The 20,822-nt window shown below is 43.6% G+C and overlaps 2 protein-coding genes and 1 long non-coding RNA gene across 6 annotated transcripts in view; 2 read left to right on the plus strand and 1 right to left on the minus strand.

Annotated features, from left to right (window-relative positions):
- LOC123746360 (uncharacterized) overlaps window positions 1-14,587 on the plus strand; it is a gene marked incomplete at its 3' end in the record, with an annotated part of 44,809 nt that extends 30,222 nt beyond the window's left edge. The window contains exons 2-5 of the mRNA XM_045727835.2: window positions 6,582-6,743; window positions 6,914-7,255; window positions 9,799-11,735; window positions 14,409-14,587. Of these exons, the coding sequence (XP_045583791.2) occupies window positions 6,655-6,743; window positions 6,914-7,255; window positions 9,799-11,735; window positions 14,409-14,587 (2,547 nt within the window). The remainder of the gene's footprint in view (window positions 1-6,581; window positions 6,744-6,913; window positions 7,256-9,798; window positions 11,736-14,408) is intronic.
- The window catches only part of Marcal1 (SWI/SNF-related matrix-associated actin-dependent regulator of chromatin subfamily A-like protein 1), a 98,520-nt gene that overhangs the window by 61,308 nt on the left and 16,390 nt on the right, over window positions 1-20,822 (minus strand). The window lies entirely within an intron of this gene.
- On the plus strand, window positions 14,591-19,884 carry LOC138357789 (uncharacterized). Its single transcript, XR_011225142.1, has 2 exons — window positions 14,591-14,727; window positions 19,080-19,884. It is a non-coding gene; the product is annotated as an uncharacterized lncRNA (long non-coding RNA).

Below are 20,822 nucleotides of genomic sequence, written 5' to 3' on the forward strand. Positions count from 1 at the left end.
TAGTGGATTGATACGTCAAAAATGCGATGTACTATTCTGGAGGACGAATTGATAGGGGGCTGCCCTCACTAGCCTTGGCCCTGGGTGGACCTCAAACTTCAACCGCTCTTTATTGCTCATTTTCTCTCCAAATACTGAGCAATAGGCTTATTATTTATAGTCTATTTTTCCCCTCAAAAAATCTCTCCCTCTCAACTTCAGCGTTTCTTTAAGCTCTCCATTTCTGGGTACCAAGGGGCCAGATTCACGAAAGCAGTTACGCAGACACTTACGAGCCTGTACATCTTTTCTATCTTTGGCGGCTTTGTTTGCAATTATTAAACAGTTAATGAGCTCCGAAGCACTAGGAGGCTGTTTATAACAATAACAACAGTTGAATGGGGAAGATTTCATGCTTGTAAACTGTTTAATAAATGTAACCAAAGCCGTCAAAGATTGAGGGAAGATGTGCACGTTCGTAAGCGCTTGCGTAAGTGCTTTTGTGAATCTGGCCCCCTAGTCTGTCCGTTTAACCGTTCGAGACCTATCCGTTTAAGAGTTCCTGGTCCATTTTAATAACCGCTACCTGTTCACTTTCAGTGTTTCTTGCCTGTCTACTAGTGTACCTTGCCTGTCCGTTTCAGTGTTCGTTTTTTTGTTTTGGTCGGTTATATTTAGAATATCGACCCCATCTACGTAAGACAATTACACCTTGTGTACACTAAGCGTCGCAAGTCATGGCTAATAGGAGAGTCCGCTTGGTGACGTCACCAGGCCCCACCACCATTATACATACAATACATACGAATACACACACATTCATACATATACACGCATGAAAAAAAGAGGAAACATTCACAAGTCATACTAATAGAACAAGAATGGAAGCTTGAGAAACAGACGAGGCATGGAGATATGTTTGAAAGTTTCCTTCGGCGTTTTGGCGGGAAAATTTGAAGGAACTCAGAGGCCAGCCAGGCTTGACTTGTGAGAGCTTGGTCCACCAGGCTGTTGCTTGGAGCGACCCGCATATCCATTACAGCCCGGTTGGTCCGGCACTGGATCTTCATTCACAACTTGAGTAGAAGAAATGATGAAGAGCAATAGGTCGAGTCACTGCTCGAGACAGCCAGCGGCTAGCAAAGCGGGGTCCAGGAACCAGAGGTCGACCCTGCAGGCATGAGAGGATGAGTACACACACACACACACACACACACACACACACACACACACACACACACGTTACGATAGTCGTCAAGAGAAGATCAAATCACATGGCAATAGAGGTGTATGTGCGTGCATGTACGCGTGTGCCATTTCGTTTGTGCGTGCGTGTTTATGAGTGCACGTGCGTGCGTGTAGATGCGTGTGCGCCGCCTCGACACAACACAAGAGGGCAGAACCACCCCCACATCTCCAAGCAACAGTGTTGACCAAGCAGAAACACCGCACTAATCGATGCCCTACTGGGACCATTTCGTACACAAATGAGTTCCATGACCAATTACCATATTCGAACCATAGCATGAAAACTAATCACCAATGTACCAAATTGGTGTACCAAATCACCAATTGCCAAAAATCGTGAACTTTCGCAACCCTTCGTACGGGAGGGAGGGTGAGCGAGACAGACAGACAGACCCGGGCACCGCCGGGGACCCCATCCAGTAAAGTAAATAAAAACCTGTGATTATTTTTCACAGTCACACGGTATTCTCAGCAAAACCAGAATTTTTTTTTGTCACAGCCGTTACGGGAGAGGTACACACAGGCCTTCATAGCTCAGCCGTAATCAGTACAGGGAAGGTAATGATTACAGAGTGCTGTAATGGGTACATAATGGACGAGTTGGTGGTGGTGGTGGTGGTGGTAGTAATGGTGGTGGTAGTAGTAGTAGTAATTGTGGTGGTAGTGGTAGTAATGATGGTGGTGGTAGTCTGGGGGGGGGGGGGTAGATTATGGGTGGTTGTGGCGTAGTTATGTTAATAATGGTGGTAGAAGTAGATACTATGGACTGTGGTGGTGGTGGTAGTATGTGATTGTAAGGGGGTGGGGGCGCCCCCCCCCCCCACACACACACGCACACACAGGATTTTTATTTAAACACAGGTCTATTTAACACAAGGGGAACACGCACAAGGGGACACAGGTGGAAACTGAGTGCCCAAATGAGCCACAGAGATATTAGAAAGAACTTTTTTAGTGTCAGAGTGGTTGATAAATGGAATGCATTAGGAAGTGATGTGGTGGAGACTGACTCCATACACAGTTTCAAGTGTAGATATGACAGAGCCCGATAGTCTCATGAATCTGTACACCTGTTGATTGACGGTTGAGAGGCGGGACCAAAGAGCCAGAGCTCAAGCCCCGCAAACACAACTAGGTGAGTACAACTAGGTGAGTACAGGAGAGGGCCTCGCGGCTGAATGGACAGCGCTCAGAGATCGTAGTCCTAATGGCCCAGGTTCGATTCCCAGCCGAGGCAGAAACAAATGGGCAGAGATCATTCACCCTTGTGCACCTGTTCACCTAGCAGTAAATAGGTACCTGGGAGCTTGACAGCTGCTACGGGTTGCTTTCTGGGCGCGTGTGTGTGTATTATGAGAAATATATGTAGTAAAAATGATGAGGAAAAATAAATTGGTTAGAAAGGCGGGGTCCAAGAGCTAATGGTTCGATACTGTAAGCATAAATAGTAGAATACAGACACAGTCGTGACCAGATGCAGTTAACGCCTTGATTAAGAGGCTGTTAAAATACAAATAAATACCAAATACTTAAATCAATATCAATGAACGGCTATCTTTCTTATTCAAAGATAGTGTATGGACCTAAATGTGAGAGTTTACCTAGTTGTGCTTGCGGGGGTTGAGCTCTTTCTGCTCGCCTCTCAACTGTCAGTCAATCAACTTCCCCCCCCCCCCCACGAAGCAGTTATCTTGAGATGATTTCTTGAGGTTATCTTGAGATGATTTCGGGGCTTTTTAGTGTCCCCGCGGCCCGGTCCTCGACCAGGCCTCCACCCCCAGGAAGCAGCCCGTGACAGCTGACTAACACCCAGGTACCTATTTTACTGCTAGGTAACAGGGGCATAGGATGAAAGAAACTCTGCCTATTATTTCTCGCCGGCGCCTGGGATCGAACCCAGGACCACAGGATCACAAGTCCAGCGTGCTGTCCGCTCGGCCGACCGGCTCCCATAACAGTCCGTAACAGTTGTCTAACTCCCAGGTACCTATTTACTGCTAGGTAACAGGGGCATCAGGGTGAACGAAACCCAGCCCATTTGTTTCCACCATCGCTGGGGATCGATCCTCGGCCCATATGATTCCGAGTCCCAAGCGCTGTCCACTCAACTACCAGGCCCCCTATATGTATACCTACACAACCCGTACTCGCAAATTTAATAAGTCAATATTGACTTATTAAATATGTGCATAGGTGACATACTTAACATAATAGATACCCTTAAAAAGATTCATAGAAAACACCGACCTTACCTAACCTTGTTAGTATCTTAAGATAAGCATCTTATTGCTTCGTAATTACAATTATTACCTAACCTATAATAGGTACAGGTTAAGTAATAATTGTAATTACGAAGCAATAAGATGCTTATCTTAAGATACTAACAAGGTTAGGTAAGGTCGGTGTTTTCTATGAATATTTTTAAGGGTATCTATTATGTTTAGTATATCACCTATGCACGTAGTTAATAAGTCAATATTGACTTTACGAATTTGCGAGAACGGGTTGCCCTACATGCGTGTACCTGGGGTGTGTGTGTGTACCTAAATGTGCTGGCCGGGTCGAAATCTAGCTCCTGAGACCACCACCTTATCAGCTGTCGATCATCTAATATAGTAGCTCCAGACCAATTTATTTTCATATTTACCTCGGACACTACTGTATTTATTGGAACAGATTCTACTATTTCTCAAGCCAATACCTATCTTTTCCTAACTACCTTGATGTTAAGAAAGTTATTTCTTACGTACTTGTGTACTTGAGACCTTTTTTTTCATACTATGACTAACAGAACATGTCTTGGACAAACTTTACAGATTCTCGTGAGAATTTTAAATGTCGTTATCGTGTCTCCTCCATTCCATTACCATGGTTGGTGAGGTTCAGCTCCAATTGACCTTTCCTTGGAGTCATACCTCCGGACTCTCTGATGTTATAAGTTGGGTTTTATACTTCCTTAGGTGGGGGCGTTCCACGCTGGGGCGGCGTACTCCAAACTGGGCCGCGAGTACTTCGAATACAATGCTCCAAAGGCCTCCTTCCTCAGGTTCATAAATGCTGTTCTTAAGCTTCCTGGTTTTGAATATGCCGCTGATCCATTTACTTGAGCCAAATGGTGCTAGACTCAGGATAATATTAACTCCCAGGTCTCACTCGTTCGCTGTTTCAGGGAGTCGTTTCCCCTTTCATTTTGTATTGGCCAATGACCCCTTCCTAGCTCCCTTTTCAGTTCCCATTATGGTGCATATGTTATGATGCTCTTCGATGGTCGATATTCATGATTGACAGTGATGAACAACACTGTTTAGTAAACCTGCACCTCCCTCCGGCTCTTGTGTACACTCTTCACTAGCTACCAGTACATTATACACTAATGTAAACTCTGGTAGTCCATCGCCAGGAACATTCAGAAAGAGGCGGGCTTTCACCTCTCGTGTGTCGCCCTTAATGATAGCCAGTAAAGTCAAGGTGGAACACAGGCTCGCCCATAGCCCGTGCTACTTGCCCCGCTCCTGTGCCAGGTAAGTTACGGGCTCACCATAGCCCGTGCTACTTGCCCCGCTCCTGTGCCAGGTAAGTTACGGGCTCACCATAGCCTACTTGGAACTTGTTCCGAGTAGCTGAATCTATAACAACAACATCAAGGTGGAAGGATTGCGGGCTATTGCAGGCGAGGAGTCACAATAAAGTGGCTGAAATATGTTGACCAATCCACACACCAGAAAATGAAGGGTACGACGACGTTTTGGTCCGTCCTGGACCATTCTCAAGTCGACAATCGACTTGGGAATGGTCCAAGACGGACCGAAACGTCGTCGACCCTTCATTTCTAGCATGTGGATTGGTCAACATTGCGGGCTATTCATGCCCGTGCCACCTCTTGGGTGGTTTAATCTTCATCAAGCCAGGTGGAAAATGGGTAGTGTAGCCTGTCCAGGTGTGAGGGGAATAGCCAAGGTCACGGACAAATTTCTTCCTGGAAATCACGAGGTATAATCCATTTGTGCTAAACATAGGAACTTAAGCACTAATTTGCTCATTATTTTCAACCAATTAACCCTGTCGTCAATCTGTGTTGAACAATACCACTCTTTAATTAACAAATGGCGTTTGACCCCTTAGGGGGTCACGCAATCATGACGTCACCACCATTGTCGACACACTTCCCACAACTCAAAATCTGTGGACGGATCACGTTATTCAAGTTCAAGTATGTTGAAAATTTTCGGTCTTTAACTCTGAAAAACACTTCTATGATTATATGAACTCTGAAATATTTTCATAAAAAGGAACTCTGAAATATTTTGAATTTCTCCCAGAAGATCTCTTAACAAACTTGTAAGATCTCTGAAATTATTTTTCTCATAGGAATTCTTTAATTCAAAATTGGAAATTTATAAGGAAACCCGACAGTCTAAACGGGATTTTCCAAAATTATAAGGATTGCCGACAGTCTAAACGCGAATTTTTTAAATTATATGAAAACCTGACAGTCCAAACACAATTGGAAAAAATGTTAAGGAAACCCGACAGTCCAGCGAACCTTTCCCAAAATTAACTGGAAACCCAACAGTCCAGCGAACCTTTCCCTAAGTTAACTGGAAACCCGACAGTCCAGCGAACCTTTCCCTAAGTTAACTGGAAACCCGACAGTCCAGCGAACCTTTTCCCGAAAAAAAAAGATCCGCTGGACTGTCATCCCTTAATCTTCAACCTCACCAGATGAATATGTTATCACCAGGGATACAGAAGCAGTTACGTATATCACTGTAATGTATCGTAGCTTCGTTTATATTTAGGTTTATATACGAGGTTAGGTGTTTAGCTTCTGTTGGCAATAATTTGTATTTACTGTACGATATGTGGGCAACCCATCCTTGGGTTATGGTCGTCCAAGGTCAGACCAACCCCCAACCCCATCCCCAAGCTATGTTCGTCCAAGGTCAGACCAACCCCCAACCCCATCCCCAAGCTATGCTCGTCCAAGGTCAGACCAACCCCCAACCCCATCCCCAAGCTATGCTCGTCTAAACAATTATCAAGCCCCATTCCAAAAACATTTATCAACACCTGTGTCAAACAATTATTTACCCTCCGTGTCAACACAAGTCATTTAGTGCGGTGCCATGCCAGCTTGTGCTGATGGTGGGCATGTTACAGGACTTGGAGTCATAGAGGAAACGCATCACGCACGACTACCTTCACGAGGCAATGTGGACACCATTCTATAGTCATCGTACACTACTATACCAATTTTCCCCTCCTAACACCACACTCAAGCTTGTTGATTTTGATTCTCACCTTTTATGAAAATGATACGAAAAAATTATGCAATTCTCATTCTTTCTGTACAGGTGTGTGTGTGTGTGTGTGTTGAACACTTGATGCAGCAGCTGGAGTAGAGGAGGACCCCTAGCAGCTACCACCATGGTGGAGAGGGATGAAAATGGCCGCCTGAAGCTGCCCAGCGACAGATACATCCCCTTCCAGCGAGTGCTCACCAGGTCCACCCGCAGGTGTGTTGTCCCCTGGAGCTCACACCCCCCAAACACTCCTAACGCTCACCTTACACTTAATATAATTACATGCAGTACGAAAATGATTCAATACATACGTTACATATTTATTAGCCTTCGTGTTAACATTTGCATAATCCTGTACACGTGTTTGCCATGGCGGGATGCAGCTCGCGGCGCCCTTCCCCCGTCGGCCACAACAGCCAGTGGGGCGAAGGCGGCAGCAGCAGGATCTCTCGCAACCACTCCCGCAACCACTCTCACAACGCCTCCGACGACGAGCACCACTACCACCACCGCTTCGCCAACCCCGACGATGTTGCCAGCACTCTGGGCAACCTCCACCTCGACCGACGGAAGAAAGAGAGGCGGAGCCACAGCCTCAGCAACGACAGTAACAGCAGCCACACCCCGAAGATGCCGTTCATTCCCTTCCAGCGAGTCCTCAACAGGCGCCGCACTCCACTTCCTCCCGCCTTCACTGACTTCAGGCATGATCAACCAAAGTCTAAGTAAGTTTTTCCTTAACCTTGGCCTGTTCTCACCGAGCCACTCCAGCATGCATTGTGTCATGTTTATTGTTATAGATTCAGCTACTCTGAACAAAAAGTTCCAAGTAGCACGGGCTATGGTGAGCCCATAGTGGACTTACCTAGTACAGGAGCGGAGCTGTGGAACTACGGGACGTTTAACTAACCCAGCAGTTCGTCCTCTAAGGGTTCCCAATATCAAGAAAATGGTCAATTTAAAGTGTCCTCTCCTAACCTAACCAGAGGACCCAAAACAGAAAACAGGACAGTACGTCACTTTGAGACCCACTTCCATTTTCCAGTACGAAAATTTTTGGCCTTGTGCAATGAATAGTCTCCGTGGTGTAGTGGTAAGACACTCGCCTGGCGTTCCGCGAGCGCTATGTCATGGGTTCGTATCCTGGCCGGGGAGGATTTACTGGGCGCAATTCCTTAACTGTAGCCTCTGTTTAACTCAACAGTAAAATGTGTACTTGGATGAAAAAACGATTCTTCGCGGCGGGGATCGTATTCCAGGGACCTGCCCGAAACGCTACGCGTACTAGTGGCTCTACAAGAATGTAACAACTCTTGTATATATCTCAAAAAAAAAAAAAAAAAAAAAAAAAAAAAAAAAAAGATCGAACTGCGACGTTCTTTGTAAAAGGACAGGTCGACAGGCTACCTCACCCAAACCATGGCCAATTTCCACTGAAGCACTATACTTATCATACCATGTCATATTCCAATCAAGTAATGCTTTATTAGACAAACTATCTATTCCTACATATACCTCCTAAACCATGATGGATTAGTTTGTCAAACTATGGTACAACTATGACCTGTATGACCTAACTAAACCACAGGCTGTTCTAGTCTGCCATGACCAAACCCCCAACCTATTTCTTCTAACCAGGACCAATTGGTGCTCATTTCTCATAACCAAAACCCCGGTCTCGCCCGACCAATACTCCACGGTCTCGCCCGACCAATACTCCACGGTCTCGCCCGACCAATACTCCACGGTCTCGCCCGACCAATACTCCACGGTCTCGCCCGACCAATACTCCACGGTCTCGCCCGACCAATACTCCACGGTCTCGCCCGACCAATACTCCACGGTCTCGCCCGACGAAAACCCAGTCTCGCCCGACCAATACTCCACGGTCTCGCCCGACCAATACTCCACGGTCTCGCCCGACCAATACTCCACGGTCTCGCCCGACCAATACTCCACGGTCTCGCCCGACGAAAACCCAGTCTCGCCCGACCAATACTCCACGGTCTCGCCCGACCAATACTCCACGGTCTCGCCCGACCAATACTCCACGGTCTCGCCCGACCAATACTCCACGGTCTCGCCCGACCAATACTCCACGGTCTCGCCCGACCAATACTCCACGGTCTCGCCCGACCAATACTCCACGGTCTCGCCCGACGAAAACCCAGTCTCGCCCGACCAATACTCCACGGTCTCGCCCGACCAATACTCCACGGTCTCGCCCGACCAATACTCCACGGTCTCGCCCGACCAAAACCCAGTCTCGCCCGACCAATACTCCACGGTCTCGCCCGACCAATACTCCACGGTCTCGCCCGACCAATACTCCACGGTCTCGCCCGACCAATACTCCACGGTCTCGCCCGACCAATACTCCACGGTCTCGCCCGACCAATACTCCACGGTCTCGCCCGACCAATACTCCACGGTCTCGCCCGACCAATACTCCACGGTCTCGCCCGACCAATACTCCACGGTCTCGCCCGACCAATACTCCACGGTCTCGCCCGACCAATACTCCACGGTCTCGCCCGACCAATACTCCACGGTCTCGCCCGACCAATACTCCACGGTCTCGCCCGACCAAAACCCCACGGTCTCGCCCGAATAAAATCCACAGTCTCGCCCGACCAAAACCCACAGTCTCGCCCGACCAATACCCACAGTCTCGCCCGACCAATACCCACAGTCTCGCCCGACCAATACCCACAGTCTCGCCCGACCAATACCCACAGTCTCGCCCGACCAATACCCACAGTCTCGCTCGACCAATACCCACAGTCTCGCCCGACCAATACCCACAGTCTCGCCCGACCAATACCCACAGTCTCGCCCGACCAATACCCACAGTCTCGCCCGATCAAAACCACACGGTCTCGCCCGACCAAAACCCCCCGGTCTCGCCCGACCAAAACCCCCCCGGTCTCGCCCGACCAAAACCCCCCCCCGGTCTCGCCCGACCAAAACCCCCCGGTCTCGCCCGACCAAAACCCCCCGGTCTCGCCCGACCAAAACCCCCCGGTCTCGCCCGACCAAAACCCCCGGTCTCGCCCGATCAAAACCCGCAGCCTTTTATGACCAAAAACCATGGTCTCTCCTGATCAAAACCTATGGTCTGTCCCGACCAAAAACCATGGCCTTTCAAGACCAAAACGTGTGTGTGTGAATGAGCGAGTAGCTGAAGGCTATAGAATTAAATTAATATTACACAACTGATTTCAAAATTTATATAGAATAAAAAATTATTGCAATTTTTGTATTCCAGCGAGCATCGAGACAAACACAGCAGGCACCACAAAGCAGAAACCTACCATCACAAGCCCTTTGCCTCAGAATACTCCTCCAAGCACAAGACTAAGCACGGAAAAGTCAAGCGGAAGCCAGGAAGGCACAAAAATAAGCCTCAAATCAACAATATGATACATGACAACACAGAAATGAGACAGCATGAAAAACACCACAACGATGATGATTATGATGATGACAGGGAAGATGCCAACTACGACCATGAGAGTGACAGAAAGCATCACCACAAGCCGGAATATAGGGACGATGTGGATGAAGCGTTTGAAGAAAATAACTCGGCACACAGCTTGAGGTCCCACCGTGGATCAAAGCATTCTGCAGATTCCAATGATTATGATGATAGAGAATTGGACCACGAAGAGAGAACTCACTCCAATTCATCTGTGAAATTTCCTCAGATCCGAGGATCACCCCTTTCCTCTGACAGTGCACGATCTGTTCATGGCTATGGCGCTGCCCCTCCTAAAATGCCCAGTTTGTCATCACCTAGTGGGTCCCCAAGTACCCCTTCCCAAAGACCAGAATCACAGACGACACTGGATCCCCTTGAATCGTCAAAATGGGTAGAAGGAAAAGGAGCAGGTCGAATGCACAACTTTTTCCAAACACTTCAGCCTAAAAAAGATATGGACAATAAAGATGCAAGAAGCCCAAGAGATACATCCTCACCTGTAGTGCAGTGTCGTGACACAGCACGATGGGTTGAAGGTAAAGGAGCAGGTCGAATGCAACATTTTTTCCAAACACTCAAGCCTCAAAAAGATGTGGACGACAAAGACACAACAAACCCAAGCGATACATCTCCATCTTTGTTGCAGTGTCGTGACACTGCACAATGGGTCAATGACAAAGGGGCAGGTCGTCTTCGTGAAGGTTTTCAGCTACCCAAGGTTGACCAAACTGAGAATAGTCACTCATCATCTGGCCCCTCTTCTCCTGTGACTCCAACTGATGGAGGCTCTGAGTCAAGCAATATGTATAGTAAGGATAATTCTTACAAAGACAGAAAGACCACTAAACAAATTAGTACAAAAAAAAAGAACTTGACTCGTTCTATGAGTGATTCAGCACTCTATCTTCCCCGTGCCCATGTAACGAACAGCAACCAACAAGTGAAAATCGTGTTAAAAGCAAACCAGATCGTATTATTTAATGAGAAAGCAATACGTCATAAGATAGACAGGGGGATGAGACCACATACATCATTACCAAGAATTATCTTAACTTTACCGGAGGAAATAGGTGGCAGCCAACCCAAACTAAGGAAGACGAGACACAGTGTCATAGTGAAGACCAGAGAGAATGCCATGTCTGGTATGACTAGAGTTCCAAGTCTCCCTAATATTTATGCCAAGGTAAATGTACAAATGAAGAATAGCAAGCCAGTTCTGCCACCTTCAAGTGCCATAAGTCAGCAGGCACCAGAAAGCCAGTCATTAAACCAGGTTGATTGTGTATCCCAAAATTCCATCCCTGTTTCCTCAACCACAAATGATAAACTAAACACAGAAAGACAGGAATCCAATCACTCTAAGCCTCGATTTAAAATAGCAACAGCAAGGCACAAACGACAATCAAAGAAGAGGTCACTCTCAAGACGAAAATCAGAAACTACACTACTTGGAAGGAAGCACATAGCTCCATACTGGCGAAGACATTCAATGCCCACCATTAACACACACGCCCGACGTTTTAGCAAGAGCTCAAGAGCATCATCTAGAAAACGTTATGAGAGTTACCAAGCACAAGAGGTGGGAGAGTCAGAGGACAGCCCATGGGGGAGTCGGGATTTCAAGTTAGATAACATCAAGTCTCACATAATTGCAATCCAACAAGAACGAGGACATCGACAACAGCGTTTTGCCCACTTTCTGAAGTCTTCAGTCTCCAAGCAAGGTCTGTACTTCCACATTCTTTCCACTATTTATTACACTATTAAAGTACATTGTATTGTACTTTATTTAATATAATATTGAAGTAAGCACACACATTTTACATAATAGGTACTCTCTACAATTTCCCCTAGTATATCAATATCTTTCATTATATCATCACCCATCAATTGTTCATTTTCATGGGGTGTGGGGGAGACATGCCAGAAGATAGGAGCAATACAGTACAATACAAGAAAGTAAATTGTACAGTATTAGAATTTATATCTACTGTATTTATCGTATTTTTCCACATTAAAACAGCTTCACAGAGAACTCGACTCATTCACCACCAAGTGATAAAAGGTACAAAAATTTTACTGACAATGCTCCTGAATACTTGGGTAGAAATTTCAAATCGAACGTGTGTTCCTACACTCCCATACTCGCAAGTCACCTATTGCAATGGCCCCTGACCCCTCTTGTTTCTTATTATAACTACAGTATTTCTGAAACTATAGACAGAGTTAGCCTCAACTACATCCTCCCCTTTCAGCTCATTCCACTCGCTCACTATTCTTACACTGATAAAGTACTGTTTTGTATCTCTATCAGAGTTTCTAATTTATACTTATGACGTCTATATACTGTAGTCGTAATGACTCGGCGCTTTTCCCTGAGAATTTCTTCTTCTTGTCCTACCTCTGTTCACCTTATAGTTTCCTATAATGGGAGACAGGAAGCTTGTTGGGCTTATCAAGGTATCTTCCCTTTAGACCAATTACTGATGGCCTTTCTCAGTATGCAACCCACAACAGTTACCTAACTCCCAGGTACCTAATTACTACTAGATGAACAGAGGCATTGCATGAAAGAAAATGTGCCCAACCATCTCTGTCCCACCAGGGAATCAAAACCAGAATCCTTGGATGTGAGCCGAGGACAAAGACCACTGTTTTCAGTTCTGTTCATTTTATGAATTCCATTATAAATCATTATAAATCTCAAACCATGTTGCAGCTTTCCCTTCTCTTAGTATATTGAGGTCTCATTTCCTCAGCCTTTCCTTGTATTTCAGTTCTTCTAGTAACCAGTTCAATAACTAGGCTTCAAGCACACCTTTGGACGCTCTCGAATTTTACTTTCTACTATTCTTGGACAAGGATTCCACCCAAGGGGTATATATACTGTATTCTAGTACAAACCTAACTAGGTAGTGCAGTGTCCTGAAAATTTCCTTGTCCAAACGCATTAAGGCTACATATGTTTACCAGCTTTACATATTTTTCTGTACATATTTATAGGTCATATTGACCTATAAATATGTGCCTCCACTGATAGGCTGCGGTTATAATTCATAATTCCCGTTGTCAGAGACCGGAAGGCTGTATTTAGACTTACTGAGATCTTGTGATAACTACTGACTGTCTCTAGGATGCAATCCACAACAACTGCCGAACTCCCAGGTACCTATTTAATTACTGTACTAGGCTAAAACAGGCATCAGACGAAAGGAAATACAGTATGCCCAACTACAGTATTTGTCATGCCTGGAAAGTAAACCCAGGTCCCTCAATAGTGAGCCAAGGAGGTAGACCATTGTGCTACAGAGTTATATCTATTCCCAGAAATTTTCCTTTTTGTGACTCTTAGTAATTGGGTCACAAATCTCCCTGTAGCTTCATCATAAGAGTTCAAAATCTCATCACCTTTCATTTGTTTCTATTAATTTTGAGCAATCAGTACTCAGACCATCTCTCTTTTTAATCCAGTCCACCTGAAACATTTTTCAAGTTACTTCTTTTCTGATTTGCATCATTAGCAGATATTGACATGGAGAATCTTACTTCGTCAGTTTTGTTACCGATAGAAATTAAAAATAGTAAGGTCATGCATTGATCCTTATTGTACACAGCTCATTACTTCCCTATACACTACAGTATTCTAATCACTTCGTTCTCACTGCTATACTACCCTATGCATTCTGCTGGATACGTATTCTCCCACCCAGTTCAGTTGGCTACCAGTCACTATACTCCAACCTGTTTCTCAAATTTGTACATTAACCTGGAAAAGTATTGAAAGGCTATCTGGAAATCCATGCCACCAGTCTGTTCTTTCATTTCCAGTGTGATCTTTAACATTTTGTCATAGAACTCCAGCAAGCTTGTTAAGACACTTCTTCTCTTCTGTGAACCCATGTTGAAACTTCATCACAGAATTTGGTTGTTCTGATTATTTCATTGATCTACAATTTAATAATTTCCCAAGGAATTTGCAAGGTATATATATATATCAACAATAAAAACTTAGTTTAGTGCCATCTGTCAATTTCCCTTCTTGTACTGAATATGAATGCAACATTAGCAATCTTTCAGCTGTCTGATAATTCACTCATTTGTAACCACTGTACACTAAGTCAGTCACTACCTTTACTTTGTCATCGAACTTGTTGGCAGTGGTCATGCCTTTCCATCCAGTACCAGCAGTTCAGCATGGCTACTACAATCCCCACTCTTGCTTTCATCCTACTTCGTCCAGAATTCATGCTAATATCTACAGTATAATAATTCCAATTTTCTGCTATTGCCTACTCATAATACATAGCATATTATGCTATGTGCAGTATACAATATTGCATGAAATCACTTAAGAAATTACACAGTATAATGACTTTTTTCACCGTGATTATCTGCAGAGGAACGCACACCAGCAGCAGAAACAGATGAAGCAGCACACGGAGAAGCACACCATTCCTATGAGGCGCATCACTCCTCCACAGAACACCCTTCAATTTATACCCAACCACTATCTCAGTCATCAACACAAAGCCCTGTAACTCAACCCACCACCATTCATGAAACTGCCACCATTACTCAAATCTTACCCCACCTTTCTGATTCCCATTTACATCCCTCTACACAATCACCTCACCTCACTCAAGAAACAGTCGCCCAAGACACCCACGACTCAAGCCATGACATCACCACTGAACAGTATATTGAGGATTACCTCAGGTGAGAACTTTGGTGCTTCAATCCATTAATATTAAAGTTAGCACTTTCTTTAGAAATACATATGGCATATTGTACATTATATCATGTTTCTACATTACAGTATTTCTGTCTACATTTATAAATTGTTTTCATACACTTCCTGGTCGAGATGACAATTTTATTTTCTTCTGAGCAAGGCACCCTCAGTTGTTCCCCTAAGCCATGGGTAAAGTCCCACAAGACAATACTCCCACCAGGCTCTCATTGGCCTGTGCCCAACTGTGACACAGCGACAAACATTTAAAGTGGTTTTATCATCTAGGCCTAGCTGGGGAGTTAGGGGGAGATACAGTTCAATCCACCACCAAAAAAAAGTCCACTTGCTATGACACTAAAGAACAAAATTAAAAACTAAAACTTTCCTATCCAAGAAATAACTGGAAACACAAAGGATGCCAGTTATACCTCTGCTACCCTTTGGTGACTCCACTAGATGGCAGTACAACATACCACAAAAAGTACGGAGAAGCCGGTTACCCTTCTTTGCCACCCGGTAATCTGCCGAAATTCTACCCAGCTATGCAGAGGACGATTAATTTTTTTTTTTATTTATATATACAAGAGTTCTTACATTCTTGTACAGCCACTAGTACGCGTAGCATTAAGGGCAAGTCCTTAATCCTATGTTCCCTGGAATACGACCCCCCACGAAGAATCATTTTTACAACCAAGTACCCATTTTACTGTTGAGTTAAACAGAGGCTACAGTTAAGGATTTGTGCCCAGTAAATCCTCCCCGGCCAGGATACGAACCCAGGACAAAGCGCTCGTGGAACGCCAGACGAGTGTCTTACCACTACGCCACGGAGACTGCGTAGTTGACTAGTTATTCCCTGAGAAGCAGTCCTTGTACAAAGTGTCCATTGTTTAATATTCACTTTATTTGCAAGTCTGGCTTTTTTATTTTGTACTTTAGAATGGTTATAGGGGTTAACTTCCATGGCTGGATTTTTGAAGTGAAGGAAACATATATGGCACAGAGAAAACTTAAATTACTGGCACCATCTTAAAGTCCCTATAATATACTCACCACATGGAAACAATCGACCAGAATCATTAAAAAGTAGGTGTGTCATAAGCAGAATTTGACAACACTGTATGGTATGAACATCAGAGGCACCTGGCTTTTCAACCCCCTTCCACTAATTATATGAAATACTAGTATTTCCAAAACATAATTAAACATTTTCAAGACACAATTGGATAAGTTCCTGAAGAAGTGCTGGATCAGCAGAGTTGTATGATTGTGTGCCTGCAGTCTGCTACAAGCAACAGCCTCACAGCTCGAGTTATCACTAGACTGGGGTGAGGCTTGGAGAGTAGAACAACTCGAGAATCCATTTGTAGATAAACCATGCTTGTTCACTCCATTGTGGGAGCGAGTACTGAACCTCTATAGTACGTGACTACTTTAACCCTTCCCTGTTGGCAATGATGAGGTTCAATGTGTGAATGTGAAGTACATGCTTGTTGTAACTAGACTGCCAATTCAGGGTTAGCCCTGGGGTTCAGTTAGTCTAGCTATCATGCTCCAAGAGTTTAATAATGCTTGTTTTGTGCAATGGTGTCTCTTACTAGTGTAAAGAAGTCTGCTGTATGCAGTTTTTCAGGGTAAATTTCACAGTTTTTCAACCACCCCTGTTATCTCTGACATGCCTCATGTTGAGTGCAGTATGGCTTATTTCAGAGATAGGCTACAGTCCTCCTTGAGCCTCCTTCCTGAATGCTTGGTCGTGATGTGGGAACTCAGAGCTTGTACATCACATCACAAGTACAGTACCAGTTGTTCCCTGCAATTGCTAACATGAATTTGGGCTTGCCCAAGCCTTTTAACAAGGAAAAGACTGAGCAGCAGGTACTTGCAACTCATGAATTACTTCTCAATTCTTCCTGTTTGTGCATCCTTGCACATTTGTTTGCTGGTCCAAGACATGCCTCTCGCAGCTGTTGATTCATATTAAATGGAGTCAGCCTCATGTTTACCTTCATTCTCATAACCTCTTAGTAAAGTTCTGTTTGCAGACTAGTTTAAGAGGGTTCCAGAGGCCAAGTTAGGGTTTACCTTCCATTATCTTCCTTGAGTGCCTTGGCTGTAGCAGAGCTGTGGCCTTGGACTCTCTCCAACAGCTAATTCCTGTTCTGTGCATCATATTGTATTAGTGTGGCTGTCCACCTTCAGTCTCCTTGCTCTTCAACTTCTTGAGTATGGCTGTGATACATTTCTGTTAGTGCTTTTTTCCGAGGCATTTCCTGTGAGGAGAGTTGGCTTGGGGAGTAATTGAGATAACCTTAATCAGAAATATGATGATGAATATATGAAATGCTCCTGCTTAAGCAGTTTCTCAGCCGCTCCCCTTTGCACTCTTGAAGTCCTCACTTACCTATCAATGACTATGGAGGAGTTAGATCTATTGCTTTATGCCCCAATTTCTAACCATTTATCCATTTATTTCTAGCCAACCCACTAATTCTCTCTCAACATTAATGTTTGTGAATAAAATTTCTTAAAATTGTGAATGTAAGTGGCTTCAACAACCTCTTCCTTCATTGCATTCCCCTTGTCGACCACTCATACAGGGAATGATAACTTTCTTATGTCTCTACGAGTCACTTGCTCGTCCAATTTTCACCGACGTCCCATGTCTTTACTCCTTTTAATTTAAATAGGATTCTGTTGTCCATTTCATCTGTTCCTCTCAGAATCTTTTATGTAGTGATCATATACCCTCTCCTTTTCTTATCTCCAATAAGGTTGTGTGGATGAATTTTCTCAAACTGTCCTCGCAGCTAAGCCCTCTAAGTTTTGTTATTAATCTAAGTTGCAAAATTCTAAACTTTCATGTTTCTTTTTATGTTTACAAGGTATGGGTTCCATACTAGTGCTGCATACTCAAGTAATGATCTTACATAGACAGTGTGTATAGACTTGAAAGCCTCATTGTTTAGATTACTAAATTATGTTCTTAGTTTGCTAACTTTCAATATGCTACTGAGGTTATCCTGTTCATATGAGCTGTTAGTGTCGGGATTATATTCACTTCCAGGTCTTTTTCTCTTTTTGCTTTTTGTAATTGTCTTCCCTTTAGGATGTAGTTAAATGCAAATCTCTTATCTCCCTTACCCATTTTCATTGCTGTACAATTATTTGGATTGAATTCCAGCAGCCATTTTATCTGTCCATTCCTGAAGTTTGTCAAGGTCTTTTTGCAGTACCCTACAGTCCTCTTCAGTTCTTACTCTCCTCATTTACCTCACATCTGAAAAAACTGACATGCAAGAGCTTATTCCATTTGGGAGTAATTTGCATGGCCAGTTCCTATGACTTGGCTGTGATGGAGGTACTGCCATCTTGTGGAAGTTAAGAGTAGTATGTAGTTAGCCAACTGAAAGTTATCAGAGATATGCCTGCTATCCTTGTCATGAAATGACTAGTATGCAATATCTTGCAATTATTTTCATTAACCTAAATGTTTTCTTCTTATTTAAAATTCAGTTTGTTTTATTTTTATTTTTGCTAATGGTAATTTTTTATGTTTCATCTGCTACTCTTTGCAAGTATGCTGTGTCTGAGAGTAAGTTTATGTCTGTAAAGTAGATTTCCCCATGAACTTTTGTTAGGGGTAGCATCACTGATCACCACTCTCCAAGGGAAGCTGAAGCTAGTAGCAGACAGAGGTTAGAAATACTGTACATGAAATGGAACATATATAACAGAATAAAGTATTATATCACTCGCCAGATAACCGCACCATTGTCCAATGAAAATGACAAAACTGAGGCAAATGCCTTAATAGTTAGGTTGATGCCTCACTCGTCCTTCCATCTGCTGCTACAGTGCTGTACCTCTAGTTCCCCTCCGAGAGTGGTGGAGGGCAGTGATGCTACCCTCACAAAAGTGTGCAGGAAATCTACCTTATACACAGACAAACATTTTTCTCATACACATATTTGCAAACACCAGAAATGAACCAAAACAAAATTAACATTGAAAAAATAAAACAATTTAATTATAAATAAAAACAAAAAATTAAGATTAATAAAATAAAACCTAGACATTATACACCAGTCACTACAGTATTTCAGCTATTTCTTAAGAGATTATGTCATATTTTTATTTCTCTTTGGCATCATAGTGAGAAGTTTTAGGATTCAAGATAATTTTGTAAAGTTCTTTGTCACTATGGAACCCAGGTCGGTAAGAGTCTGGCGAGAGTTTTGTGTCGTGGGAAGACCCAAAACATGGCTTTGGGAGCGTGCAAGGAGATGCTCAGAAAGGAGTGTTTCATAAATTCAACATCCTATTTTTCCTACAGGTCACCAAGCCACGTGTCTCAGGCGCCATCACTTGCTGCCTGCTGAGCAGCTCTCTCATTTCCCTCTTACTTAATCCCTTCCCCACTTCCACGTCTCTTCCATCTTCTCCCCCCCTCCCTCTATCATGTTCCCTTCTCTTTCTCTCTCACTTCCCCTTCTCTTTGTCATTCTTGTTTCCCATTCTCTTTATTACTCTTTCACTTCCTCTATTCTTCCTCCCCCATCTCTCACTTCCCCTATTCTTCCCCCCACTCTCTCACTTCCCCTACTCTCTCTCTCTAGTTCACATCTTCCTCCCCCATCAAACTCAACATTGTACTATGCCATTTTCTCTGTACAACTTACTCTGCTAAATAAATTACCCAGTAATTTACCTCAGTTCATTTCTTAACACCAATTATTTTCACTACCTTTCTTTCAATATCTTTCCCGCCCAATTGCTGCAGAATGTCTGCCTTTCTCCTGACCGTGGTGGTGGTGGGAGTGAGTGTGAGCGTGTCTTGGGACTTGGGACACTCATGGCACATGGATGGTCTCATGATTTGGTCCAGACAGCAAACAGATTGGAAGAAGGGAAAAGAGAATGACCAGGACTTATGAGTAATGCGAGTAATAAGACGCTGATTTGGTAGAAGGGTCAAGTCTTGTGTGAATGATAAGACGTGCATTGAACACATCTTGATCCTAGGACTTTGAATGATAATTTCACAGGCTTTCAAGAAGAGCAACATATTTAATGTTTAACAATTCACTGTAATAACTTGCATTTATAATATGTACACAATTATATTATTAACTCAAATACATACCTGTATTAATTTTATAATTAACATTAACCTATACATTACAGCACAATATTTATTAAACAAAATAAAAACACTATGTACAGTATTACAAATAAATATCTTTATAAATTAACTACTGTAATTGTATTTGCATGCTTCTATTTTACTTCTGATGCAAAACTCAACACATGGCTACATCAATCCTAAAAATTCTCATTGTCAGAGACAGGAAGCCTGTACTTGGGCTTATCCATAGACTGTATCTCCTAAGCTACTTGGGCTGGATGGTAGGTTACCTTGAGGTGTTTGCGACGGTCTCGCTTCACGCAGGTCGGTGTTCAATCCCCAACTGTCCAAGTGGTTGGGCACCATTCCTTTCCCCTGTCCCATCCTAATACTTATCCTGACCCCTTCCAAGTGCTATATACAAGCCAACTACTATCATCTTTCCTCAGGATTCAACCCACCACAATTTCCTAAAATCTCCCAGGTACTTATTTTACTGCTAAGTGAACAGATGCATCAGGCAAAAGAAACCCAGCCCAACCCTTACTGTCCTGCCAGGGCATTGAGCCTGAGTTCTCAGTTGTGACACAAGGACGTAGACTATTGTGCTACAGGACCTATGGGGCATTTGCATGTGAAGGATGAGACAAGAAACTGAAAAAGTACTGTACTCAAATGTCCATTTCTCTAGATAGTTTACTGGAAGAAATGAAAGGGAATCCTGATTTCAAATACTGATTCATTCCTGTAGATTTATGTAGAATCAAAATACATAAGATTATGTAAAACAATGTTTAGAACTGTCAGAAAATATTGTACCAAGAAAATTTAATGTTTACATAATAAACTAATTTATGCAATACGACAACATGCAATAAACTAGAATAGCTTCTAAAATGTTATGTAATTAAATTATTGAGATGAATGAACAAATGCATAAGCAAATTATAG

This window comes from Procambarus clarkii, chromosome 80, assembly GCF_040958095.1.
Source record: "Procambarus clarkii isolate CNS0578487 chromosome 80, FALCON_Pclarkii_2.0, whole genome shotgun sequence".
In the NCBI taxonomy this organism is placed as follows: Eukaryota; Metazoa; Arthropoda; class Malacostraca; order Decapoda; family Cambaridae; genus Procambarus; species Procambarus clarkii.